Source organism: Chrysemys picta, chromosome 6, assembly GCF_011386835.1.
Source record: "Chrysemys picta bellii isolate R12L10 chromosome 6, ASM1138683v2, whole genome shotgun sequence".
Classification (NCBI taxonomy): Eukaryota; Metazoa; Chordata; order Testudines; family Emydidae; genus Chrysemys; species Chrysemys picta.
The window spans coordinates 63,197,907-63,225,811 of NC_088796.1; the positions used below are offsets into that span (position 1 = coordinate 63,197,907).

The 27,905-nt window shown below is 42.5% G+C and overlaps 1 protein-coding gene and 1 long non-coding RNA gene across 3 annotated transcripts in view; both read right to left on the minus strand.

The window, feature by feature from the left end:
- The window catches only part of ST8SIA4 (ST8 alpha-N-acetyl-neuraminide alpha-2,8-sialyltransferase 4), a 98,900-nt gene extending 83,175 nt beyond the window's left edge, over nt 1-15,725 (minus strand). The window contains exons 1-2 of one of the 2 annotated variants that reach the window (XM_065599227.1): nt 15,313-15,725; nt 8,876-9,007 (exon numbers count right to left, since the gene is read on the minus strand). In XM_065599227.1, the coding sequence (XP_065455299.1) occupies nt 8,876-9,007; nt 15,313-15,425 (245 nt within the window). In that variant the 5' untranslated portion in view covers nt 15,426-15,725. Of the gene's footprint in view, nt 1-8,875; nt 9,008-12,782; nt 12,863-15,312 lie in introns of those variants that run through there. The other variant, XM_065599228.1, reaches the window with a different exon arrangement.
- A 4,240-nt stretch (nt 15,726-19,965) lies between these two features.
- LOC135972383 (uncharacterized) overlaps nt 19,966-27,905 on the minus strand; it is a 144,716-nt gene continuing 136,776 nt past the window's right edge. Inside the window, exon 3 of the long non-coding RNA XR_010588813.1 lies at nt 19,966-22,025. This is a non-coding gene — a long non-coding RNA (uncharacterized LOC135972383). The remainder of the gene's footprint in view (nt 22,026-27,905) is intronic.

Consider the following 27,905-nt stretch of genomic DNA (forward strand, 5'->3'; position numbering starts at 1 on the left):
AAACCTTAAATGCCTTAAGCTTTTGGTAAATGGTGTATATGGCAAGGCAAGGGATTTTTGTTTTGTTTTTTGTAAAGCAAGATAAATACTTTCTTCAGCCTGTAAGTTGAATAGACTTAAAAGCCCTGTGGGTTTGATATGCCTAGTTTTGTGGGCACCTGCCATAGAGATGTAAATGACTAGGAAAAGAATAAACGAAGAAAAACATTTGAGCAGATTGAATTAAAATCCTGATAAAAATATTCATTACATAGGAATGCACCCTTCAGAGTTGTGGCTTTTTAAAGGAGATGGTGACTACATCTAGAAGAACAATGGCCACAATGGAGAGCCTCAATGAATAGGTGAAAATGTCAAAGGACTCTCAGGGACCTGAGTGAAATAAGAATCATAAGGGAAGAGGGATCAGGAGGATTCACTTTCAATCCCTGATATACACTTTTAATATCTAAGAGGCACCTGGCTGTTATGTGTGTGCTAGCAAACGTGCAGCTACATTTGCACATAAACAGGATTTCCCATGTATTGTTTTACTGTGTCTTTTTAAACGTTAAAGGCATCCAAGTGGGGAATAACTTTCTCTGAATTAACACGAAAGAAATTAGATAGAAAGAGCCCTGGCTTGAACTGTGACTTGTACTTATTAATTTGAATATGGGCAATTCACAACGTAAACTCACTAGTTATCTAATTATTTTTAAATGCATGAAGATCCTGATCCAGCTCCCATTAAAATTAATGGAAGTCTTTCATATAAATGTATTGAATAATTTGAATAAGAGATAATTCACAATTTACAGCTTTGTTTACATGACAAGTTTACAAGATAGCGCTATTGCTGACATGATCATTTGTTGGAGAGTTCGCTCTTAATATGAACTTCTGATTTCAGTTTCTATCAAAACTGTGGGCATAACTGCAGGTTATTTAATAAGCAATATATAATTATTAGCGATGACACTTATTTATAGCTTTCTGGGAGATAGTCTATAGACTCCTTTTAATAAGCTAGCATTTTTCTCTTAATATGTAGTTTATCATTACAAAGCTCAAAATGCAATATTTGCACTGTGCCATAGTACCATAAAAATGGTAGCTTCTCCAATCTCTGCCTGAGAATTGTGTAGACTGAAGAAGAGTTGGGTGGGTAGACTTTTTGAACTTAAAGGCTCTAGATTAATTTGTAGCCCACTAATGATTGGTCCATTTTCTTGAACAATCTCCCAACTTCAAATCTCCCAGCAAGATCCACAGAGACCACATATCCTGCTTTCACCCATCTCCCAGGAAGATTCACATCCCCAAGCCAGCTAGCACTGGAAGTCCTAGTTTCCAGAAAGGGTCAGGGTTTATGTTCCAGTCGTCTCTAGTAGAAACAATTCATGAGGCGAATTTGCCAAAGAGCACCATAAGTATCTAGGAAGCCAGACCAACCCCAGAAACACTGTAGTGTTAAACCTGTTAGAACTACATTGAGAGGTCCTGCCCTGGCAAAGACATTAGCCTAATTCTTACCAAGGCTTTACCAGAGACCATTCATTAAGCATACACCATCCGGAACGCAGAGGAAGTTCTTAATTTCAAAATTAGTTATGGAAGATTTAGTTAAAACGATTTGTTTTAAATTAAATGGTGCTTTCTCTGAAAAGGTATTATTAACTCACCTTCTTTATCTAGCTGAATATAGATTTAGATAAGCATTTTGGGGGCAAATTTTGCCTCCCCCCCCACCTCACACTGACTCCTAATGAAGTCTATAGGAATTTCACACGTCTCTGAAAGCAGATTGTGGCCTTACCTTAATACAGATTTTTTAAGTATTTATATTAAGAGGGAGAACCAAAAATATTGTTTCACAGGGAACAACTGGGCTTGCCTTCAGCTGCACATCCAAACAGAAAGTAGTATAGTATACTTCCAGTTATCTGAAAATACTATTTATCCAAATCCACACAGTTCCCCCCATGTAGTCCTAAGTTAGTTAATAACACTTCCATTTATCCAAATGCCTAGTTATCTAAAAGTTTTGGATATTGTCCAGAAGAGCTGGCTCCAGGCATAAGCAGCAATACGCAATTGCTTAGGGTCCTGAGCAGCTCAAGGGAGCCCCCATTTGCTTTTTTAGTTTGTGTTGGCGTGGGGGCCAAAACAATTTCTGCTTAGGGCCCCCAATGGGCTAGCATCACCTCTGTCCCCCGGGGCATTTGGATAAATGAGAGTGTATTTGATTTTTAACAATTCTGAATAAGTGAAAAATGCATACTTTAATTTGATTAACCAATTTTTATTTTTCTGTCTCTCTTTTCATGCTCTCACTATGCATAGTGATCATTAAGAAACTTAACTGACAATAGCTATGCAATTCTAACAATTGCTTTGCGTACTGTACTTTGTTGAGTATATATATTTAGTAATTGCAATGAGCTTTCTGCATGCTATTAAAAAAAACAGATTCATGTTTAACTTCTCCAAGGAACTGCTGCTGATTGCCTTTAAGTAAATGGTCACTATCAAGAATATCTGCATGTGTTTTTAATTGCTCTTAAGGCATCTTTGTAAACCAAGGGTCTGATTTTTAAATATCACATGGATCATTTTGACAGTAGCTAAAACTAATTTCTCTAATTAGAATACAAAAATAGCAAACCTTGCATGTCTTTTCACTTGAGCCCAACTTTGGGCTTTTTAGTTCTAATTTGGTCCTTGTATGTATTTTTGTATAGAATAAACAAAATGTCTAAATATATAAAAGCAACTAGCAAGTCTCACACATCGCTAACTGCTCCTTTAGAAAGATGCTACAGAATCATTCGGTACATTTGGCACATGTCGTTTGTTGGCTTGCAGCAAAGCCTATGAAGCAAGCACAAGTTTATCCAACCCAATTAATTTTTTTTGTTTTTTGTTTTTTTAACTGTGCCCATCTGTGTGCTAGGCACACCACAGAAGGCACATAAAACAATAGGTCCCTACTCTGAGGAACTTACACTCTAATTGATGGACTTCACAAACAAATGAAGACAAAGGTGAGGGCAATCATTTTAGTTGCGAGTATTGATGCAGGATCATATACAAAAATCAGCTACTGACTTTTCCTGTACTAAAGCCCTGGCTGGGCACTTTGCAGGCTTCCACTCTTCTTACTTAACAGGAAACTCCATTCATTGCTCCCTGACCCAGCACCCTAGACACTTGGGTAATTTTCTCCTCGCTTTCCCTCAAAAGATTCAACCCCTAACAGTTTACACAGGGGATGTAAGGGATGTGAAGGAAGAAGGTCACACACACTGAGTGGGACTCTGAACACCTAGGAGGTTGTATATCTCAGATGTGCTTGAGTCATTCCTGGACAATAAGCTCCTCATCAACTCAACTGCAACCCCCCCCCCATCCTGACAGCAGTCTCTCCTTTGACACTACCCCCACTACCATCCACACAACCCTACTGTCATCCACTATAGCAAGAAGAACAGGAGTACTTGTGGCACCTTAGAGACTAACAAATTTATTAGAGCATAAACTTTCGTGGGCTACAGCCCACTTCTTCGGATGCATATAGAGTAGAACATATATTGAGGAGATATATATACACATACAACCGGTTCATGCTCTCTGTATGTGTGTATATATATCTCCTCAATATATGTTCCACTCTATATGCATCCGAAGAAGTGGGCTGTAGCCCATGAAAGCTTATGCTCTAATAAATTTGTTAGTCTCTAAGGTGCCACAAGTACTCCTGTTCTTTTTGCGGATACAGACTAACACGGCTGCTACTCTGAAACGTGTCATTATAGCAAGGACTCAGGAAAAAAATATGAGGAGGGTGTCAATTTCCATGAGCAAGTGGAGTCTCCTCCATATGACTGACAGCCAGCAGATACTAAGGGAGCCAACCAGTCTCCTCCCCACAAGTACAGGAGCTGCTATCTGTTCTGAAATTAACTTGGCAGCAGGCAAAGGGTACCATCAATCTGAAAATCACTCTCTCACTAGAGCAGTCACAACTGGGAAGGCAGCAGATTTGCTACAATCTCCAATTACTAACTAATTATGCCCCCCCCTCCACACTCTAAAAAGGCATGTTCTCAGGGGCTACCATTTCAGTCTCTGCTGATTCCCCGGTTAGAGACAGGAGCTAAGGATCCACAAGGTCCTGTTGACAGATGTCAGGAGCTCAGACATAAACCTCCCCACAGAGTCTTGATCATGAAACAGCTTAACGGCTACTCACCCTCCCACCCGCATAGACGTGACTATCTCAAGAATCTGATTCAATATACATAAATAAATAAATAAGTTAGGACTTCTGTGGATAGTGGAAAGCTGTCATTTACTCGAGCAAGTCAAAAATGGTAATGGAGAGTGCTCAAGAGATGGTACAAAATGAACCATAGGACTTTCAGCTGCCTAGTGGTTAGGTCCAGGCACACAATGAAATATGCTTATCCTTGTAGAAAGCAAATCCCAGGCAGAAAATTTTCACATTCTGAACTTTTTATGGTGGGTGTCAAGCTGATGTAATACTCAGCAGTGGCTGCCATCATGGGTTTTATAAAATGCCTGTACACTGTACATTAAGGGTTTCACAAATTATTTCTCTATTCCAAAGAACTGACAACTTTTTATATATTATTCAATAGGTACTAGCTTTTTTTTTATTGTGTGTTTCTCTCTATATTATTTGCTATGGCATACCTCACACCACAAGTACAAATACTTTATACACACTAACAGTTGCAATAATAGGAATATGAATCATCTTCATGATCTACATAGTGCATTTAATGTACTTTGGAAAGCTAAACAATTACTTTAGCAGTGAAAACACTCTAGGAGTTTGCTAGAGACATTCTGAAATTAGTACCTATGACTCCAACAGTATAAATATTAAGGGATAGATCCTTGTTGTGCATGGGGTCGAAAAGTTGCACAGAGAGCCTGTTGTGGAGGCAGAAGAATAAGATTTCTTCTTAGGATATTTCCATTTAAAAAAAAGAAATACTATCTCCTAGAACTGGAAGGGACCCTGAAAGGTCATCAAGTCCAGCCCCCTGCCTTCACTAGCAGGACCAAGTACTGATTTTGCCCCAGATCCCTAAGTGGCCCCCTCAAGAATTGAACTCAACTCTCTGGGTTTAGCAGGCCAATGCTCAAACCACTGAGCTATTCCTCCCCCAAATGCAGAGTATCAGAAAGGGGTCCAGATACAGTAATGGACTGTTTCCGAAAGGCATGGTCAGCTCTGCAGAAGTTGTTCCCAACCTTCGGCCACCATTGTTGACTAGCATGTAGCCTGGCAGTAAGGATTCCTGGAAAGGAGATGCATCTGCCAGCATCCCTGATCCCCCTTGCATTGAGGACTAGGGCAAGATGCGGCCCTAAGTCATATTCAGCTAAAAGCTTCTGTTGGATCCTCTACTTCCACGACTTGATGCTCATGTTCATTACCACTACAGCTCAAAAAGTGAGAAGCCCTTTAGTCTTCAGCAGCTATTGCAAGTCTTCACACTGGTGTAGTGGAATATTTCCTACTTATACTAAGGGAAAGCCTGTGCTCTTCTTCACATGTGTTCCTGGGATGACACCATAGCCTACATCATCATTTTAATCAGCCAGAGTAAGTATTAGAAATTACACAATAACAAAGGCCAGGTATACACTACCGCAGTAAACGGATTTAAGCTACACTACTCCAGTTACATGAATAACATAACTGAAGTCAACATAGCTAGATCCACTTACCGCAGCATCTACACCATGCTGTGTCGATGGGAGACCCTCTCCCACTGACTTACCTTACTCTTCCTGGGGAGGCAAAGTACAGAAATAGATGGGAGAATGCTCTCCCATCGATTTAGCAAGTTTTCACCAAACCCACTAACTCTATGCTGCTGCATCAATTGTAGCAACACCGATTAAGCTCCATAGTGAAGACATGCCTGAAGTATTTTAAAAAGTTCTCTTAGTAACATGTTATTTTTGTTTCTGCTGTATCTGCATTGTCTCAATTGTTTCTACAATGGTTTTCTTTAAACTACCAAAAATCTTCTGAAAAGTGTAAAGATAGTGTGAGATACATCTCTAGAAACAGGCTTTGGAGCATTTATCTGACACTCTTCAACATTTGTTCTCCTTGTCTTAATGTTATATTTTGCTTTCTTGAAACTGGGGAAAATTAAGTTTGTCAACTGTATGACATGCTGTGCTTCCTTCTGTAACCTGTAAGCCAAATACTTACTACAGTGCTAAAGGTCACACTTATGGTTTGCCCTGCACAACCAGATAGATTTGTTTTAAATGGTTACATTTTGGAAAGTGACTAAAAAGGGGTATTACTGGGTTTCATAATTATGTTCTCTCAATTACTTCCATAGCAAATATGCTCAGTTTGCAAGTAAAACAATGATTTTGCTAAGTTGCCAGCCCAACAACCTAGGATTTGAAAGTCAAGAGAGGTTCTTTTGAGCTCACTCATCTTCCCCACTTCAAATTGTTCTATCAATTACATCCATGAAATAATCCCATTAATATAGGAATTACATTGATTTACATTAGGTAAATTAGAGCAAAATTTAGCTATTAACAACTATGCACGAGTCACATAGGCTCCAGAGTACCAATAGAAGCAAAAAGTAGCTTAAGAGATAGATTTTGCCACCCTTATTTGTAAGCAGTACTTTACTCTGCACATTACCCCCACAGAATTCAGTGGGACCACTCACACATTAAGTTACAGCTCAGTACTAGTAAAGATACAAAATCTGGTATTAATTGAGAAAGCACGTGTGGTGCTACTTCTGCTCTCAGTCCCACCAACATAAAATTGGAGTAAGTAAAATCACTGGACTTACTCCAAATTTACACTGGTGTAACTGAAAGAAGAATGGGACCAAGTATTTGTTGAAGGTTAAAGGTCTCACTTTAGAGTTCATTTACTGATCACTGTAGCCTGTAGAGCTAGCTTTAGCATTTATTTTTTTCAGCAGTAATGCAAGGAACCTACAGGCCTGTATCCTGTAAGACACTGGCTTCAGCAATTAGCATAAGGTTTGAGGCCTATGAACTTGGGTGCAGATAAATGGCCAAACAGGTCATCCCTAAGTTTTGGGGAACCCGGAATAGAGTGTATTTAAGGGGGAAGTTTGTCCATACCACCCAACCACAGGAACTTGAGCTAACACCAGCTTCTGATATTTTAGGATAGGAACATCTGCAGATGTCGGACCACAAGAGTGTCACGGGCAATGAATTGAGGTATATGATAGTAAGTTGAGATCATTTATATACTAACCTATAGGAGAAGGGCACCTCAAAATTAGTAGAGTGAGGAAATACAAATAAGGAAGAGAGGAGAAACCCCGACTGAATATGCATTAGAGATAGTGGCATCAGCGTAACATAAAAGTTTTATCCCAGCCTGTGAGCTTGGGAAGGGAAAGATGTAGCCCTTGGGAGGTGCCAGGATGATGGCTACTGGTGATTATGGAAGATGATGATGAGCAAGATAATGGCAAACATTTTGGGTTGTTCTGCAAGGGATGGTGCGAGTATATGGATGTTCAGATGTACATTCAGCAAGGCAGATAAAAATAATGCAGGGTTAGAGTAGTTTATGAATACATTTAGCAGGTCACAATTACAACATTCATACTTCAGGAAATATTTGTAACTGTGCACATCGGGGTTCCCAACTAAACAGTAATTTTAATACTGGGTCTGATCTTGGGACAAGAACCTGTCAAACCTCAGAGTGATAACTGAGAATTCTTCAGTAATCAATATAATTAATATGTGATGTAGCCCAATCTATGAATCATATGTTTAATTTAAAATTTAGAATCATTACTTCCTTAAAAAGCAATGAAGTCACTGAAATGCAAGTCATCCCAATTGCTGTTCAGTAATTGTTATAATGGTGAGGCACTGAGGTCACTCACAGCATAAGCTTTCCCAAATCTCCAGAGTCATAAGTATCCCACAGACACCTTTTACCACAACTTTGCACATGCTCATTATCATTGAGCTATTAATATCTTCTCTTTGCTTTAGTATTCAAGACAAAAAACATTGGGTCCAATACAGCTGTCCTTACTAAACCTCAGGCAGTCTACTCTTGTATAAATAGGAGTTTTACCTGATTAAGGACTTCAGGATTTGCCCCTTAAAAAAGGAAATGGTTACATAGAAAGGGCACAGATGCCCCACTTTAAGTACTAGACTGAATTTTTGCTCAATGCCCCAAACATGGGCCAGTACATAGACTTCCCTGCTGCCCCAACACAGAGAGAGGCAATTTGCCACAGTCCTTCACTGAATATAGCATATTCCACCATGCCTACTGGCTCAATTCTGCTAGCCAAGGCTCCAGATTCCCTACCCTTTCTGATTCCTGCTTGCTTGACAGGGGGAGGAAGTACCATACCCACAACCCTCTGCTCTCCCTTCCTTTAGCCCCCATGCTGGGTCCCAAGGTCCAGAAAGCCCTGCTGTAACCATAGAGAGGTTGTGGCTTCCTCTTACTGCATGGTATGACCACCCTAGTGTCAGGCACATTCTGGCCTCAAGTAACTTAACGGAAAAAAGGAAACTGCACAAAGTGTCCATATTACTACTATTTTACTCCCTCACAAAGTGCAGTCAGTTATTTAAAGCTCCCATTTTATTCACTCTTATACATGAGGATGGAAGTATTTCTTCTTTTCAGGGTTTCAGGTCATTCACCGTGTAACATTAAATAGAACTAGCAGCGTATTTTGTTAAGCAACAGCTACCTTTAAACTGTAAATCAAGAGTTCTAGATAAGTTTGCTAGACCCAGATAATTATAGGCTATAGTGACATGAAATTAACTGTGTGTTATTCAAGGCACTCACCTTATCTCCAGGACCAAAGAAGAATTGATTTTCCAGCCTTCTACAGAATGTTGAAAGATTGAAGAGCCACTCTTTTGAATTATTTTATCAGAGCTATTGAGCATTGATCTACTCAAACTCAACTCACCATCTCTGAAATGCAATACGGAAAAGACACCATTAAGGTAAGGTTGGGGCTGCTGGGATGCTTTTTCTACACATCACAAAAAACTAGTGGGGGTTTATTTATATCCATGAGGCAAAGCAGCAAGAATTTCTCCCCCATCTCCACTCATTTTACATGTTCAAAAAAATAAATTCCACCTAACAAAATGTTATTTTAGATACAAGGAAATGCTTAATCTGAAAAAATATATAAAAACACTTTAATTACATTGCATTTAAGTTATTTTAAATCATATACCTTAAATACAGAGGAAGCTTTTTATTGTGAATGTGGGCCCAAACTGACCAGATGTGGGCCAGAACCTGTACTCCTGGTACATCACATTCTCCCATCAACTATTAAGCTATGCACTAAGTTTTAGCTTTCAGTCCCCCTCCCCACAATTTCTCAGTTATCATGCATGTGCTGGGCACCATCAATTCTTTTGACTCCCAATCATACTACAAGTCCCCCCTTATGTGGAGTTTCAAGCTACTGGGGCATATTCTTCCTTGATATGCTCATGGAATTTCCGTACAAGTTTGGAACAAGGGGGGGAATACACCCATAATAACTTAAGCTTGATTTTTAGGAACTTCTGCACATACGTCTCACACAGCCATATAGCGTCAAAGAATAATCTTATCATAGTTACATACTAAGCAGAGTCAGACGTGGACATTTTTTAGGTGGAAAAACCTTGTGCACTAGAGGAAGTGGTGGCTGATGATCATGAACATGTACAGAGGTATTGTAATTAAAAATCAGACAATAATCATTGCAATTATTGAATTGAATTGGTGTGTCCTGGTCTGTGGGAAGCTTGAGGGCCAAAGAATCACACAAATCTAACAGGACACATAAAAAGTTAGAAATAAAAATAGCAAGAATAATACTAAATCTAAATTCTTCTCTCTTGTAGGTAATCCTATTGACTCCAGCACACAGATACAAGAGACAAAATTTGGCTCCCTGAGTTCAAATTTGAGGTTCTTTAATCCAGAGTTTCTCAATCTGTGGGTCATGACCCAAAATTGGGTCACCAGAATGTATTGAAAGGTTGTGTCAAGGCCTGGTGGGGGAAGATTTGGTCCTAGTGCATGGGATTGCAACACCACTCTCAGCTGGCCTAACCACTCCATCATGATAACAAGGGGCTAACTCAGCCAAATTTGATTGGCACTGCGACCCCACATGCCAGTCCACTCACAGAAATTCGCCCCCTTCCAAATGCCCCCCACCCCTCCAATCAGGAAGGCTGTACCAAACATGAGCGGCACTGAAACTCCAGAGACCACAACACCCAGAGCAGGAAGCAAAACACAGCCAGCCCCACAGGACAGGAGCAGCCGCTATGGTACACCTGGTGTACATATGTAGTACTTATTACATTAATGTGTAGATTATATATCGTGAGTAAGAAATAGTTAGAAAACCAGATTATTTGTTGTGCTAAATCTATTTGCTGGGTCTTGACAGGCCATCAAGATTTACAAATGGATCCTGAATCCCAAATGGTTGTGGATCACTACTTTAATCCTTATTGGATAATAATATTTTAGAGTTAGAGTGCCTTTCATCCGATAGCATTTCAAATTACTTTACCAACTACGTACAGGAATCGCTTTGCCTACTAAGGAAATGCAGCCACCTCTGTAATAATACATAAATAATCAAATTAATATTTGGCTCTAGTATGGAGCTTTTCATCAATAGATCTCAAAGCAAGTAAATGGAACACGCTAGCTGTTAGACAGTAAGCTCTTTGGGATAGAGTCTGTCTTTGTTTTGTGTTTATACAGCACCTTGAACAAATGGGATCCTGGTTGATGAGGGCTCTTAAGCACTACAAAAAAATAATACTTGGCAGTATACAAACAGTACAAAACAGATTAGTCTACAGTGATGAAGCCAATCGAATTTAAACTGCAGTGGGATTTTAGTTAGGCTGAATGTAATTACCTAAACTAAAATTTGGGTAGCATTTCAAAAAAGTCATGGTCACTAAAGAGCCAATAAGTGGCCAAACACGGTTTCACAAGTCATCAAAAAGACATCATTACTAGCAACCCCGTGCCCCATTGCTATCATGCTGAGGCACTGATATAGTACTAATTACGAGGTAAGATGCCACCTACTGAAAAACCAACTGAGTAATTTTACAGGTCTGGCACCTTTATGCAAATTATTCTATTTATTTTAACTTGAAGTGGATAGGAGGATGTTGCAAAAGTCCACGTGGAATAAACCCATTAGTGTCAATGAAAGTTATCTGCATATGTTCTATGGGAAAGATCTCAATCAGAATTCATTTAACCATTCCCTTGCGACTCCACAGGCAGTAAAATTTCTTTACAACAGCAGTGAACATATTTACGGCATATATTTGCCCTACAACACAATATAGTACATGCATCTAAAGGAAAATTAACAAAATAAATCAAGGAAAGTATACCATATAACAATACATTGGAGAGGATTCTGGTTTATGCTGAGCTAAGAGTAATCCATTAAGCACTTTCACACAGTGGCATACATGACAGAATTAGCAATTAATTAAGTAACTTATACCTAAAAAGTACTCTACCATTTGAAATGTGGTTGACTTGAGTCTTCGAGATGTACTCTACAGCTACAACAAACCACAAATATGATGCAATAAAACAACTTTTAATAAAACATGTTTTCAGGAGCTGAAAGTTCCAAATGTTCTGCATTAAAACTCTACTCCAAATGCAGTAGAATTTTGCTTACTTATAAAAGTGCTCTCCTTATCCCTTCTTTACCCCGATATATCAGTAAATACACCAGAGAAAAAGCTACCTTTACATAAAACTAAGCATGTGTGCCAAACACCCAGAAATTTTTCTTTGTGTAAATAGTCTGACAAGTATAACAAATCATTTGGGCCACATTCTACCCTCCAGATTTGTGTGGAACTACAACTGATGTAGTGGGAAATCCACTTAAAGACAAAGGGCAATTTAGGACTGAAATCATTAACCTTGATGCCGACTCTCCTGACTTTGGAGATATATTAAACTCTCTGGCCATATACAATATCCATTGATATCAATGAACCAAACAATGAATCTTGGATAAAATATGGCCCAATATGATTCCAGAAAGAAATCTTTCATCACCCCTCTTTTCTGGCCTTCAAACAAACCCCCAACTTCACCAAAATCATCAGAAGCAAGCTTCCCACAAACCAGGACACACCAATTCAAAGCAGCACCAGACCCTGCCAGAACAACAGGTGCAAAACCGGAACACAGATCTCCATTGCTATGATTATCAACACCCCAACAACACACCTTTCAAGTTCCATAGGTCTTACATATGCCTATCATAAGATGTTGGTATACCTCATGCAGGGCATCAAATGTCACAAGAACTATGTGGGTGAAAACAGTTCTTGATCCTCAAAGGAAACCTACACACCACCTTCAAAGAGACAAACCTAGAAGTTTAAATTCATAACTTTGCTAGACACTAAAAATCATGGACTCAAAGACACCGGTTTTATGTCTTATTACAACAGTTAGGGACTACTTTCTAACTGATTTTAAATACTTTCAGTTATATGTGCCCCAAAAAGCACTTGTATTAGGATACATGTTTATATTTATATAAACATATATATTTATTAGGAGACATGTTTATCTTTAATAAGCTAGTGAGAAAGAAGGCTAGTTAGTTTGAAATGTCTTCTTGGGACCACAATTAAAACGTTTAGCTTATATATATACATATACATACAAAGACATCAAGAGAAGTTTGAAGAGAAAGGAACTCCAAGATATGGTCCAAAAGGAGTGGGGAGGGATTGTGGGCACCTCTGATCCTGTGTAAATGGGAAAAGGAGTTGAGAGTGAAGTGTGTATCTATAATACCTACATTTGTAAAGAAACTATACTAAACCTGAGATTTTAATATACCAAATTGCAGCAAGACAGAAAAAGTTATAGCCCAGTTATGTGTCCCTTTATAAAGGTGATACAAACAATACATTATTAACCATATAAAATACAAAGGGGTTCCCAGGCTTAACTCTGTGTTGGGAGGGAAAAAAGAAAGGGGGAAAAAGCAGGGTAAGGAAGAAACAAGCTCGCTGCAGCCTGGCAGGAGTGAAACAATTTGCCTGCCCCCCCCCCCCCCAGCTCTGTAATTAGTGGAGTTAATGAAGGAGGAGGAGCCCTGCTATCTGAACTGTGCCTGCTCCTTTCGGGGACCGGGGCAACCTGCCTGCGCTAACAAAGGCTCCGTTCTTTTGCCTCTTGCTGAGGCTCAGGCTCAGCTCAGCGGTTGAAATAGATGGGCAGCGCTTTTCCTGTCGAGCTGCAGCGAAACGCTCGCAATGCAAATTTTCAGACACGCTACGTACGAGGCAACCACAAAGCCTGCCTGGAGCTGCTGCTGCTGCAGCTGCTCCAGCCCGCCGGCAGCAACCTTTCTGCCAGCTGAGCACAGCTGCTTGTCATGGTCCCTGCAACTAGGCATAGGGGGAGCAGGCGAGGCGCTCCAGCGGTGCAATGTCCGCCCCTCTTTCCAGCAGCACAGCTGCTTGTCAGGAACCCTGATCGGGATGAAGGGGGAAGCGATGCACTGGCTTCCTTCCAGCATAGCTACCTGTCAAGGAACTTGGAAACGGGATGCTAGAGATGAGGGTGGGGAAGGGTCGATGCACTCGCCTCCCTCCAGCATAAAAAGGAGCTTGGGGCAGCGATGCAATCGCCTCCTTCACACTAGCACAGCGGTGCCCGCCAGCGGCTGGACCAAACCTCTCCGAGGCACTGGCAGGCTGGCAGTGAGGAGCAGAAGGACACACACCAACCACCGGCTGGCTCTCCATCCTCCGGGGCGCACATATGTACACACCCTCCTTCCCAGCCACACCAGCCGCACATGGGTAACGGAACCATATTGTATGCATGGATAGAAATGCACATACGGAGAGGGCCATGCCCACTCTGGGTAATACCTCCACAGCCCCACCGCGTTCACACATGGCACCTTCGTAGGGGGCACGTGTACGGGGGCAGAGGTTTGCCATGCACCCTTTAGGGAGCTGTCTCCTTCCTGTAAATGATTCATTGGGGATCTCCTGTTCTTCCTCTCCCTCCACTCCCAATGAACCCTCACAATAAGTAACCCTGCTTTGCATTTATATTGCGCCTCCAAACCAATGAGCTCTGGGCGTGTGCAAACATTCATGAATAAAAACCCGCTGCGAATGCTTCCAAAAAATCGATTTTACGCTTCTGGTGACAAATAAAAACCAAGAATAAAATTCCGCTGCGTTATCGCATTTCTGCAGTCCATGGCTTTCTTTAAAAAGAAATCATGAAAGAATAAAAAGCTGACAATCATCTCTGGTGGACGGAAACAAAGACTTGGCTAAGAAACCAGCTTCTTCGCGTTAGTTTCAAGTTTAAAAAAATAATGGAGTATCTAAAGACGAAAATAAACCAAGAGCCCAAGAGGACGACAGCAAGCAGCTTTTGCTTTTGTTTTAATCACAAATCGGGAGAAGAAAGAAACAGGCGGTGGTCTGTGCAAGAAAAGGTTTGCAAGAGGAAACATCTGAAGAGTGAAGGGGATTTTATAATCTATTCTCGGATTCCCGAGGAACAGTGTACCAGCAATAACAACCATCACCAAAGTTATGACAATCTGCTATACAAACTTCAAAGCAACAAAGGCAGAAAGAGACAGCTCCTTGTTATTGTTCACTCACTCAAGCCAGGAAACGAAACATAACTTGATTTTATTATTATGTCCTGTGTAACCACCAGAAAGGTGTCCCAAGTCCTCAGTAAAAAGCTTTTTCCATCTAACCTTCTTAGAAAATGTGTTATTGACTAGATCACAAAAACAACAAACCTAATGTGCCACCCGTTTCAAAACTACACGACACTGATCAACCCTTTCCCGTTTAAAAGTAACCGGCTTCCTTCAGCCTCTTTCTGCGCGCAAAAAAAGCAACCATTGTGGGGCGTGGGGTATTTAACAAACCTCTGATCACACTTTACTTTTGCTCCTTAAATCTAAAATCAAAGACAAACTCTTTATTGCGAGACCATTCTGCAGTGATGGTTGCTTTTATCATTTGAACATGAAAGCAACCACCACGCTTATAAACGCAAAGTTGAAATAGATGCTAGAATATAAAACCAAGGAAATGGGGGTGGGGGAAAGAGAGGAAGAGTAAGAAAGAGCCTGAGTCATTTAAATTTCACACGCTGCTTTTCCTTTGTCAAATCCTTACAAGTCAAGGCTTTGCATTTACCCTGTGAGTTGCGTTTCCTGGTGCTCCTCAGTTCTTGCTATTTCTTTTGTCTTATAAAAGATCAGGAGGATACTTATCGTGCAGATAGTCCACCTCTTCCTGACGGAACGCATGTCTTCTCCCAGAGCCCCCCCTTCTCTTTGTTTGGCAGGGGCGTGAAGAAGAAAAACAGCAAACACAAAACACAAAGACTTTACGCAAATTTGCAAAAATAAAAATAATTTTAAAAAGGAGCGGGCAGAGATGCTGCTGTCATGGGCAGAAACCGCAGGCGGCGGGGGAGGCTGCTGCTCCTCGGCTGGGGGAGTAAGTCCTTCTCCTCTCCCCTGGCGCTCCCCGGAGCCCGTGTGCGCACCGACGCGCCGCGGCTCTCTCTGGCTCAGCAGCCACTCTCACGTTTCTTCCCCGTGTACAGAGCAGTCGGCAGCAGCCAAGCTCCGCGGCGTCGCTGGCCCCTCCCTTTCCCTGGCGGGGAAATGATGAGCACAGCCCGGCCAATAAGTAGCCAGGGGGGCGGGGACGGCTGCCTCCCCAACTTTAAAAGCCTTTCCAGGCGCCCCGAGCTTCTTTGATGCTGCTGCACGCGCTCAAGCTGGGGATGGAGCCGCAGCATCTCACCGCGCTGAAGGACGCGCCCCACAGAAAACTCTTTAAAGATCCCCTTGCCTTCTCTTTGAGGCTGGAGGCATGAGCCATCAACCCCAAGGGAACAGCTACGTATTGTGCATGCACCGCTAGAGTTAGTACGTTGCTCGCAAATCCCGTGTCATACTAGCGCTTGGCCCTAACCACCGGCATGAATTAAGTCATCTACTCTGCAGTCGGTTAGCAATTTCTTTGATGCGGGTAAAAGGGTGTGTATTACAGCTGGAACAAGGTTGCAAAACAATTTCTTTTATAATACCTTTTTTTTCTCAAAAACACCCAGTGTCCCCAACCAGGCACTAGACGGTATGACTTGAAGATTTTTGGAGGGGAGAAGAGGATTTCAGTAAAATCCCTTCAGCCACCCTGCAGCAATGGGATTGTAGAAAATACATTTTCTTTTAAAAAGATTTTTTAAAAGGGGTGGGGGGGGGTCCGAGCACAAATTGCCCCCACGTTTGCACATTGGCAGGCTGGAGAAGGTTTAGAGCAGGGGTAGGCAACCTATGGCATGCAAGCTGATTTTTTTTAATTTAAATGAAGCTTCTTAAATGTTTTTAAAACCTTATTTACTTTACCTACAACAATAGTTTAGTTATATATTATAGACTTATAGACAGAGAACTTCTAAAAACGTTAAAATGTATTACTGGCATGCGAAACCTTAAATCAGAGTGAATAAATTAAGATTCGGCACGCCACTTCTGAAAGGTTGCCATCCTCTGGTTTAGAGGATAAAAACAACATTAACTGTCCATGCTTATGCCCTGATCCTGCAAATATTTATGTATGTGTGTAGTCCCATCAAAGTCAGTAGGACTACTGGCATGCATAAAGTTAAATATGTGCATAAGTCTTTGGACAGCAGCTGCTAAGATATTAGCAGGGTATAGTTAAATCCTAATCCACTTTGCCTAATTTTATTGTATATACTTGTTAGCTGGCTTGGCATTCAACAGGCTGTTACTGTCAGACTGATGCAGGGACAATTGATATTAAATGGATAGTGGCCCTTTAATAGCAAGTAAAACTGGGGGGGGGGGGGAGAGGGGCTGAGGGAGACCCAACAAAAAGACATGGGTAGTAGAAAATTGTAAAGCTTGACAGTCACAAGTGAGTCGAAACCTGGCTCACTCGGGGCTGTATTTACTCTCCTATGGCCCCACTATGCTCTCTTCCAATAGAGTTGACATGTCAACTGTATGGGGAATCCATGGAGCTTGACTGGGTAAATACATGGGATGGGGAGTGAGGAGTCAACCCCAGGCAGGCTGAATAGCTGTTTGTCTTTCAGCTTAATGTTGGCACAAGAACAAATGGGTATAAACTGGCTGTGAATACATTTAGGCTGGGACTTAAAAGAAGATTTCTAACTATCAGTAGAGTGAGGTTCTGCAAACAGCCTCCCCCTAGGAATTATGGGGGTCAAACAACCTAACTAGGTTTAAGATGGAGCTTAATAGATTTATATTCAGGGGCCTGGACTTGATGATCTGTGAGGTTCCTTTTACAAGCCTATAATGTATACAGAGTAATTTATTTTTCCTCCTTTACTGTGCATTACTTTGCATTTAATCAACAATGTTCTTCATTTGTCACGTTTCCCATTCATCTTTTTAGGTTCCTTCAAAGTTTCTCACAGTTGTTTTGAATTGGCACACAATTATTTATCTTAGGCATCTGCAAATTATTACATCCCTAGTCATCCCCCTTTTCCAAATCTAGTGCAGAATACTGAGGCACCCTATTGTTAACTTTTAGCCATGATGCAAATTGACTGTTTATTCCTACCCTTGATACATGACAAACCTTTGTCTCTCATCCCACAACTGGTTAGTTTCTTTTGTGAGGAATCTTGTCAAAAGCCTTTTTTGGGGGGGACCCAACTACATCAAGCAGTTCTTCTTTAACCATTACTGTGATACATTCAAAGACTTCAGAGATTAGTGACAATTTTCTTTTGCAGAAACCATATTAGACCCTATCACATCATGATCTTGCAGATTTTTTTTTCCATTTCAACCAATTGACCAAGTACAGGCTTGCTGGTCTGTAATTCCCTAGATCACACCTTTTAAAATGTTAATTTGCTCTTCTCCAACCCTCAGCTCAGCTTTACAATTTTCATTCCTAAGTTCCCTCATGAGAATCGGAGGTGTCCCCCCACCACAGCAGAACCTTCTCCCACACATTTGCATGGGTCACTGAAGCCCCTCTTGTTGCAGGGTCTCTAACATTTGCTACATTCTACAATAATCTACAAATTCTAATATTTATTTAGAGAATGGGCCCAGTCCAGAACCAGCACCCATTGAAGTCAACAGGAATTGTACCAGTGATATTAATGAGAACTGAATCAAACAGCAAAGACAACTGGTGTACTACTCCTCTGATAACCCAGACTCAACAGATAGTGGTCTCCAGATAAATAGAAGTAACAGAGGTAGGAAACCACTTTACCTCCATGAGATGAGATTTTTCAAAGGCTACTTGGGACCATTTAAATGTTACCATTAAGAGCAGGCAGTTTCTCTTTTTAAAAATAATTATATATGAAATACAAAAAATCTACACTGACATATAAAAGTGGCATAGCTAAGATCACAAGGAAATGCACAAGTTACAGTTCCACTTGCCATGTTAGCTATGTTGTACATAGGTGATATTTTCTATTTCTGGTTAGATGTGTATATAATTTGTACATGTCAAAATGTATACCATAATGGCATGCAGGATGTACAATATATTCATCTTTTCATGAACGTACTCAGGTTTTGAATTAAGTGCTCTGAACTGCCATTCAGAGATGGCAATATGCAGTCTAATATTACAGTGGTTCTCAACCAGAGGTCCAAGGGTCCTGAGCAGGTTTCAGGGGTCTGCCAAGCAGGGCCAACATTAGACTTGCTGAGGCCCAGGGCAGAAAGCTGAAGCCCCACCGCATGGGGCTGAAGCCTGACGTTCCAAGCCCCTCCACTTATGGGTGAAGTTTGAGAAACTTAGCTTCACAGGGTCCCCTGTGGTTTGGGGCCCTGGCAATTGCCCTTCTTCCTACCCCTAACACTGGCCCTGACTTTTATATTGCAGAAAAACAGCTGTTGTGGCACAGGTGGGCAGTGGAGTTTTTATAGCATGTTGGGGAGAGAGGGGGGCTCAGAAAGAAAAAGATTGAGAACTCCTGTAATATTACACAGTAATAGCGTGTTTCATGTTGTACAAAAATGGAGAAACACATGGTTCTCCCCCCCAAAGAAGTTTACAACCTTAAAATAAAATGTTCATAGATTCCAAGGTCAGAACCATTGTGATCATCTAGTCTGTGTATAACATGGTTATAAACATCCACAAAATAATTCCTAGAGCATATAATTTAGAAAACATTAAATGTTACTTTAAAAGTTGTCAGGGATGGGATCCACTACAAATGGTAGTTCTGTGACAAGGGTGTAGTTCCTGTATTCCTGCCTCTCCCGTGAGACCACTCTGAGACCTTCTTGCTTGTAAACACTGGCCTGTCCTTTATTTACAATGTCTCTCTCTCTCCCCCAATACATATCAGTGCACCTACCCCTTTACACTGTATGTGTGGGGCAGTGGTTTGAGAGGGGTCTAAACTCAGACAACTCCCCTGACCAGGCTCTCACTTACCTTTTCTCCCCCCTGGCTCTTTTTAAACACTGGCCTGTGATAGGTTAATTAGCTTATTGACTTCCTAACCCCAGTCTGGCCTAATAATTGGATACACTCCTGACCAATTAGGCCTTCTTTGGGGCAATGTAATTGTTGCTAATACTGACCAGACTCCTGGTTCAAACTCCATCTCACAGCCTTGTCACATGTTCCAATGTGAAATTACTCATTGTGGATTGCCATGGGCACGCAGGGGTGAAAGAAAATGCAGGCCTGTTATTTACCAGGCTGCACGTGGCAATAGACTATATTGGTAAGGGATGCAAGGAGAGTATGGGTCACGATGCAAACTGCAGACACACACACACACACAAATTAATCAATTTAAAGTTTTATTGGGGATAATTACAAGGGGTAAGGGAGCAGCGTTTGATTAGCTAATAGAGTTAATGAAACTTAAAACACACAATGACTAAAATATCTACTAACAATATTTATAAACAAAGATGCAGCAATTAGTAATAACTGATACTTACAAATACAAACCAACGCATAACGACCGGCAAACGTAGAAACTCTGTTTGAAACTTCGAGGTGATCAGGCTCGGTTACAGGTGTACACAGGATACACAGGATTCATTTTTCTTTCTCCTCTCCCTGCCTGCACATGGCAGGCAGGCCCATAAAGTACCAACTATGACATCATAGAAGTGTCATAGGGGACGGGGCCCAAAACCTGTTTGTGTTCGTTTCTGATTGGCACAAGCAAAGTTTACACCAAATAGGGGAGCAGGTGCCTCAAAGTCTGACTTCGCCCCCAAAAGGTGAGGAAATGCATATTGTTTTAGAATACGTGCAACACTGAATGACAAAAGAAGAGGCCAGGGCAATACCGGTATGGGCAAGTTTTACAGGATGCAGACAGGAACTCATCTTAACATGCCTCCGTGCCCTGGCCGAAATAGTTAGGCCGAAAACCTAAACTTCTGAGTCCGACTCCTCATTCCCACCTACGAGGGGATGCGCGGCGGGGGTGGAAGCGATGTAGGCTGAGGCAACAAACTTGTGAATGCAGGCTTTAATGAAGGCACATCCGAGACAGAGAAGAGCAAGCCCAACTAGAAGGGACACAAACAGGGATTGGAAATAGGATTTGTAGGGCACAAGGCCAAGCCAATCGAGCCATGACCAAAACTGGAAGGACTCTCGTGACTCTCGGACAGTAGAGCTCAACGTTTGCAGGTCTTTAACAATTGAGGACAAATTAGGAGAAATAGAAGGCAAAGAAACGCAGCATTTATCAGCAAAGTCGGGATATACTTCAGCAAATTTAGTACAAAATGAGGAAGATTGTAACAAATATTGAATCATTAATCTATTTTGAACACTATACTGAACAAGGGAATTTAACTGCTAATTAATTAAGGAGAGGCCCTTGCCCGTAGTATTAGCAAGCATTTCAGTAGCAAGGGATTGAAATAGCACTTGATCACGTAACATCATATAACCAACAGGGTTAAAACTAACAATAGAGGAGGCCAGGGAGGAAGCTGCTGTTTGCAAACGAGTCCAAAAAGAGTGGGTACTACGATGGTGTCAGTGGCTAGATGGCAAGGTATAAATACCTCCGCCCTGTAGATACAGGGTGCCAATGGTGCATATACCCCGGGGATTGGGAGGAAGCACAGCAAATGCAACATTACCGCAAATCCAAAAATGACCGGGTCTTAAGGAAGAAACTGTGGTATGGCTCCACCCATTATTGGTTACAGAATAAAAGCTGGATGCACGATTGATACATGCAGCCTCAGCATGATGCATATGCTGGGCATGAAACAGATACGTATGTGTTATGGAGGTATAGAAGGTTCCAAAAAAATATTATAATTAAGATGATAAGAACAATTAATGGGAGGGGGATAGGTAAAATTAAGAGTGGGTTTAGTTAGGGAGGTATTAGCATAAGAGAAACTCCACATAGAACAATTAGAATAAGTACCAACCCAAGTAGGGGCTGGGGTTAAACTATTACCAACAAAAACCCAAGAATGAGATGCTGGAACTCTAATACTCTCAATTAAAGGAAAGCTATGATCACTTCGACCTGAAGCATTAAGAACTGGAAACACATAAGAATTAAATTGTGAAGAACAATTATTCCAAACACTAGAAGCAGCCCACTGCACATAGGGGGAAGAACAATTCACACTAGAAATATTAAATGAAGAAAAATTATAAACTATTGGTACAAATTGAAAGGGTAATGGATATTTAGGTGAGAGCTGAGTGGAGCAAACAAGACAATCTTCTGGACTCAGCGCTGACAGGGACTGGTTTCCGCTGACCTCCTGCACCCAGTAGGCGGTGAGCCAGGTTTGTAGTCCACCTTCTCCTAAGGGCTCCGTGGGCAAAGATGTTGTGAGGGAGAGCAGCATAACCTGTAAAACAGAATAATACGAGCCCTGCTCAGGGGCATTAGTTTGTTTATTAAGAACTACATTTGCTGAGCCAGATATGATGAACTAGCTTGTCACCGGGGATACTTGTAGCCACTAAGTAGGTGTTAGAGTACTTGCCGGCCCGGAGAATGGTGGCTTTTATAGGTTCTCGATGGCCGGAGGCTTGGGGTTCTGTAAGCCAAACCAGTTGGCCGGTGTTAAACATGGGGGACCAAGGCGACTTAGGTGTAGGTGAAATGTGAGGCCAGCGAGAGTAACTTTTGTTGAGTGCGATAAGTACCTGGGGTAAAAATGAGCTCCAGTTTTTAAAATCAGGGTTGGGGTTTGCTGTTCGCAGCATAGTCTTAAGGACTGCGATTTTTCGCTCCACCACACCATTGCTTTGAGGATGATATTTAGTATGAATGTGAAGGGAAGCCCCCCATCCAAAAATGAGCTGTTCAATGCTTTTGCTGGTAAAGGGTGGCCCACCATCTGCTTGGACTTCAGTGGGAGTGCCCCAGGCAGCCGCTGTTTGTTTAAGAGCCACAGCGACAGAAGCAGCATTGCCCACTGATTACTTGCATTGCTTAGTTGCCGCTGTATTTCTGGAATGGTGACAGAGCTGGAAAATGTGATAGGCTTTACACGGCTGTTAGCTTGTCTATAATCAATGACAAGGCGATATTTAGAGGGATCGCCGGGCTTGGGAATACCCCAACCCGCGGACAGAAAGGTGGATGCAGTAACCCTTTCTATCTTTTTCTCTTCTAGAAGCTGAGTGAGCAAAGCTTCAATAAGGGGAAGCCCTTCGGATTTTGTGGGGATAGGGGGAAATTTCCATGGCTGGGAGTTAACTACTTCGGGGGTATAGGGGGAATGATCGCCTACGGTTATAGGGAGGGCTTGCAGAATTTGATTATGCAGTTTAAATTTTTTAATATCTGAGACACCTAGCAGATTTTTTTATTCTAACAAGGCTTTTATTTTTCTTACGTATTTTTTGTGGGCAATTTTAACCCAAACCACGCGTTTTTCTTGTACTGCATTGAGGCCTTGAACAAACATAAAGGAGCCAGTAGGACAGTGGGGAACGTTGGGCTCAATAATGCTAACTTGAGCTCCAGTGTCTAATAAAAAGGAGGTGGGGGTGTCACCGTTAACTAACAGGGTGGCGTATGGGTGTTCATCGGTGGGATCTTTAATTTGTGCCGGGCAGCATCCGGCCCCTATTCGTTTTTTGACCTAACATAGTCCTCCCAATTTTTCCAGCCTAGCTGTTCGGCTATATTTTGCTGCTCTTGGCCTGACATTTTACGCAGGGCTTCTTTGGAGATTCCTTTGTTAAGAAAGAAGCCAAATCGTGCCCACTCAGCTTTAGTTCGCTCAGGATATTTTTGGGGATTAAACTGACTCTTTGGATGGTCTTTTGGTGGCGAATCAACTAGGAGGACAACAGGCGGGGGCAGCAGTGACAACTTAATTTTACTAACTACTTCAAATAACGTTAAGATGGATCTGCGAACAGCCGCATGCAAGTGCAGCATGGCACCGGTGTCAGCTCCAGGGGCAGCTTCTAATGCTAAATCAACTGCCTTTGCTGAGACAGGAATTTGGGTGGGATCAGTAACATGTATAAAGGGTGTGGCCACCAATTGCTGTTGAACAGTTAAATTAAGTGGGTTTTGTAGTGGATCCCACAGGGCTATGGAAGCTCCTGCGATTGCCCATATTAAATCGTGTGGAGTAACTAAGGCTCCCGGGGGATATACAATCCTTTAAAACTGCCTTGCATTGCTAAAATGGCAGCTGCCTGGGTGGTAATTGGCCAAATGCGATTATTTAATAAAGCATGACCCGGGAAGCCTCGTGCCCAATTGGCCGTTTTGGCTAAGATGCCAGCCTCCTCACGGTCCACCAATTCTCCTCCGTGTTCTAAGGCTAGCCGCCCGACCCAAACCATTGGTGCCTCATCGGCTTTTCGTTGCGTTTCCTTTAAAAACTCTTTAAGTTCGGCCTTAGTACGTGTTCGCAGTTCAGTAACCTGCATGGTGTTGCCTGTTTGTGCATCTATTTTAGTTTTAGTTATCGCAATAGGCAAAGCTTCTGCTACAGTTTCAGATTCAGTAAATTCTGGGGCTGTTGGCAGAGCTGGATACGGAGGAGTTTTAGGAGCTTCATATGGGGGTGGCAAAATTTTCTGAGAGGGACTTGGGGAGGGGGAGGTAGTGATGGGCTCTACCTTTTCTGTCTTCTCCTCATTATCATCTTTAGGAGAGCCTGGGGCTGCCTGTTTAGCTGCAAACATTGTGCCCCCGTGGAGGACAGAGCACAGATCGAGGGCCTTGCATATCATGCTAAACAGGACGGTGGAAACATCCTCAGATTTATATTCATCGGGTCGCAATTTTTTGGTTTTCTTAATTAAATCTAATTCTTTTATCATCTGGAATAATAATTTGTGTGCCGGATCAGCAGGTATTACCCGAGGTGGGGGAATCAATTTGGAAACGGTACCTCCGGATTTTCTAACAATGCGGCTACACTCTCTCCAAAGCTGAGAGGAATCTGCAGCACTGAGGTTCTCTGCAGTCTCCATGCACTGAAGCTGTAGGGAACAATCGGCTGGCTGACACCTAAAGCTCGGGTGGCACCGAAGGAGGCATCCCGAATCTGCCAGGGTTAATGGTACAGTATAGCCTTTTAGAGTTTTACCCGAGCCAAGGGAACAGATCCATTCTATTTTTGGATCAGTCGAATTTTGGCTAGAAAAAAGGTGAAACTGCAAATGTTGGAACTGTTCAATTTCATCATCTGCGCGGTCTGCAGCGTGCCACGGGCATGGCCCAACTCCCTTGCATCCTGTTCGTGACACTATGTGGATTGCCACGGGCACGCAGGGGTGAAAGAAAATGCAGGCCTGTTATTTACGGCTGCATGTGGCAATAGACTATATTGGTAAGGGATGTAAGGAGAGTATGGGTCACGATGCAAACTGCAGACACACACACACACACACACACAAATTAATCAATTTAAAGTTTTATTGGGGATAATTACAAAGGGTAAGGGAGCAGCATTTGATTAGCTAATAGAGTTAATGAAACTTAAAACACACAATGACTAAAATATCTACTAACAATATTTATAAACAAAGATGCAGCAATTAGTAATAACTGATACAAATACAAACCAATGCATAACGACCGGCAAACGTAGAAACTCTGTTTGAAACACATGAGCTGAGAGAGAGGCTTCGAGGTGATCAGGCTCGGTTACGGGTGTACACAGGATACACGGGATTCGTTTTTCTTTCTCCTCTCCCTGCCTGCACATGGCAGGCAGGCCCATAAAGTACCAACTATGACATCATAGAAGTGTCATAGGGGACGAGGCCCAAAACCTGTTTGTGTTAGTTTCTGATTGGCACAAGCAAAGTTTACACCAAGTAGGGGAGCAGGTGCCTCAAAGTCTGGCTTCGCCCCCAAAAGGTGAGGAAATGCATATTGTTTTAGAATGCGTGAAACACTGAATGACAAAAGAAGAGGCCAGGGCAATACCGGTATGGGCAAGTTTTACAGGATGCAGACAGGAACTCATCTCAACACTCATCATTAAAAATTTGCACCTTATTTCCAGCCTGAATTTGTCTAGTTTCAACTTCCAGCTACTGGAGCGTGTTATACCCTCTCTGCTAGACTGAAGAGCCCATTAAAATATTTGTTCCCCATGTAGATACATATTGACTGTAATCAAGTCACCCTCTCCTTCTTTGTTAAGTTTAATAGACTCAAAGAGCTTACTCTATCACTATAAGGCAGGTTTCTAATCTTTTAATCATTCTCTTGGCTCTTCTCTGAACCTTTGTCAATTTATCCTTTATGTTTCTACTTCTTGAATTGGGGCACTGGAACTGGACAAAGTATCCCAGCAGCAGTCACACCAGTGCCAAATATGGAGTTAAATAATCTTTACCCCTACTGAGTAGTCCCTGGTTTATGCATCCCAGGATTGCATTAGTTCTTTTAGCCTCAGCATCACAGTGGCAGCTCATGTTCAGTTGATTACACACCAATCACCCCCATGTCATTTTCAGAATCACTGCTTCCCTGGGTAGTGTCCCCCATGCCATAGGTGCTGACTCCATGGGTGCTCTGGGGCTGGAGCACCCACGGGGAAAAATTAGGGCACCCACTGGCAGCCAAGCTCCCTTTCCCCTCTGCTCCACCACCTCCTCCTCCCCCCACCCCAAGCGCACCCCGTCCCTGCTCCTCCGCCTACCTCCCACCATTTCCTGCCTGGCTGCTGTCAAACAGCTCTTTGGTGGTGTACTGGGAGGCGGGGGGATAAGTGGGAACATGGCATTCTTAGGGGAGGAGGAGGGGGTGAAGTTGGGCGGGTACTTTGGGGAAAGGGTTGGAATGGGGGTGGGAAGAAGTGGGGCAGGGGCGGGGCTGCATGGAAGGGGTGGAGTGGGTGCGGGTCAAGGGGGGGGTCGAGCACCAGGGGAAAAGGGGGAAGTCAGCGCCTATGCCCCATGCTGTAAGTAGGGCCTACATTCTTTGTTCTCCATTTAGCTGTATTAAAATACATAGTTTGCTTGTAAATTGTGCACAGGCAATCCAGATCACTGAGTTAGTGACCTATCCTCTGCCTTATTTACCTCTCCACAATAGGGTTGCCAACTGTCTAATCACACAAACCCAAACACCCTTGCCCTGCCCCTTCTCCAAAGCCCTGCCCCACTCACTCCAACTCCTCTCCTTCTGTCGCTTGCTCTCACTCACTTCCATGGGGCTAGGGCAGGGGGTTAGGGTGCAGGAAGGGGTGTTAGGTGCAAGCTCTGGGAGGGAGTTTGGGTGCAGGAGGCAGCTCAGGGCTGGGGTGGGGGGTTGGGGTGCAGTAGGGGGTGAGGGGTGCATGCTCTGGCTGGGAGATGCTTACCTTGGGCAGCTTCTGGGTGGTGGTGCAGCAGGGTTAAGTCTATGTATACACTGGTAACTGAACAACAAAACTTTTGTCTTTTAGAGGTGTGAACCCCCCACCTCCCAAAAGAAAAGTTTTGCCAATGACAAGAGCCGGTGTGAACAGCTCTTTGTCGGCAGTAGCACTCACCTGCTGACAACGCTAACACCGCTCGTTGTGAGTGGAAGTTTTTTGTCCACAGGAGAGCAGACAAGCAGAAGCTACATGGCACAACTTTTAGCAGCACAACTGTAGTGACACAGCTGTGTCACTAAAAGCAGCATAATGTAGACATAGCCTAAAGGGCGGGGGTAGCTGTGACAGTATACCCCCTAAGGCTTTATGGGGGGGTGCTCAAAAATGTATGTATGATATAACTGGAATAGAGTTTTGCTACATATGCCATGTAACATATCTATGTAAAGGTTATGATCTACTGGTTATGTTCATCCTAGTTGCATGCAGGCACCATTTGTGTGTTCAAAGTTATGAACATTGGCTGTATAATTGCTTGATTTCTAAGTAGCCTTAGTTAGAACATTTGGTCACATCTTGGGAAAGGAATGTGCAAATTAGATGCTCAATCAGGAAGCACTTAACAGACAAAAGAGCTTGAAAGACTCCAATCCACATAAGAAGTCTACCTGAGTACGTTCAAGGTAGCATGTGGGTAATGGCTACTACCTGCAAGTCCTGAGTCATGCATGGGCATGTGACTTGCCCATGTGATTCCAATTCTCCATTTTGTGGCTGGATTCTATACAGGGTGAGGAGGGGGTCTCCACCCACAAGAGAGAGTCTATTTAAACTTCTAGGAGACCCCTCCATTTTGTCTTCAGCTGGCTAAAGAAGGAGCCTCTCCACCCCCCCGCCCCCCAGGATACTTGAAGGAAACTAGAACAAAGGACAGTAACA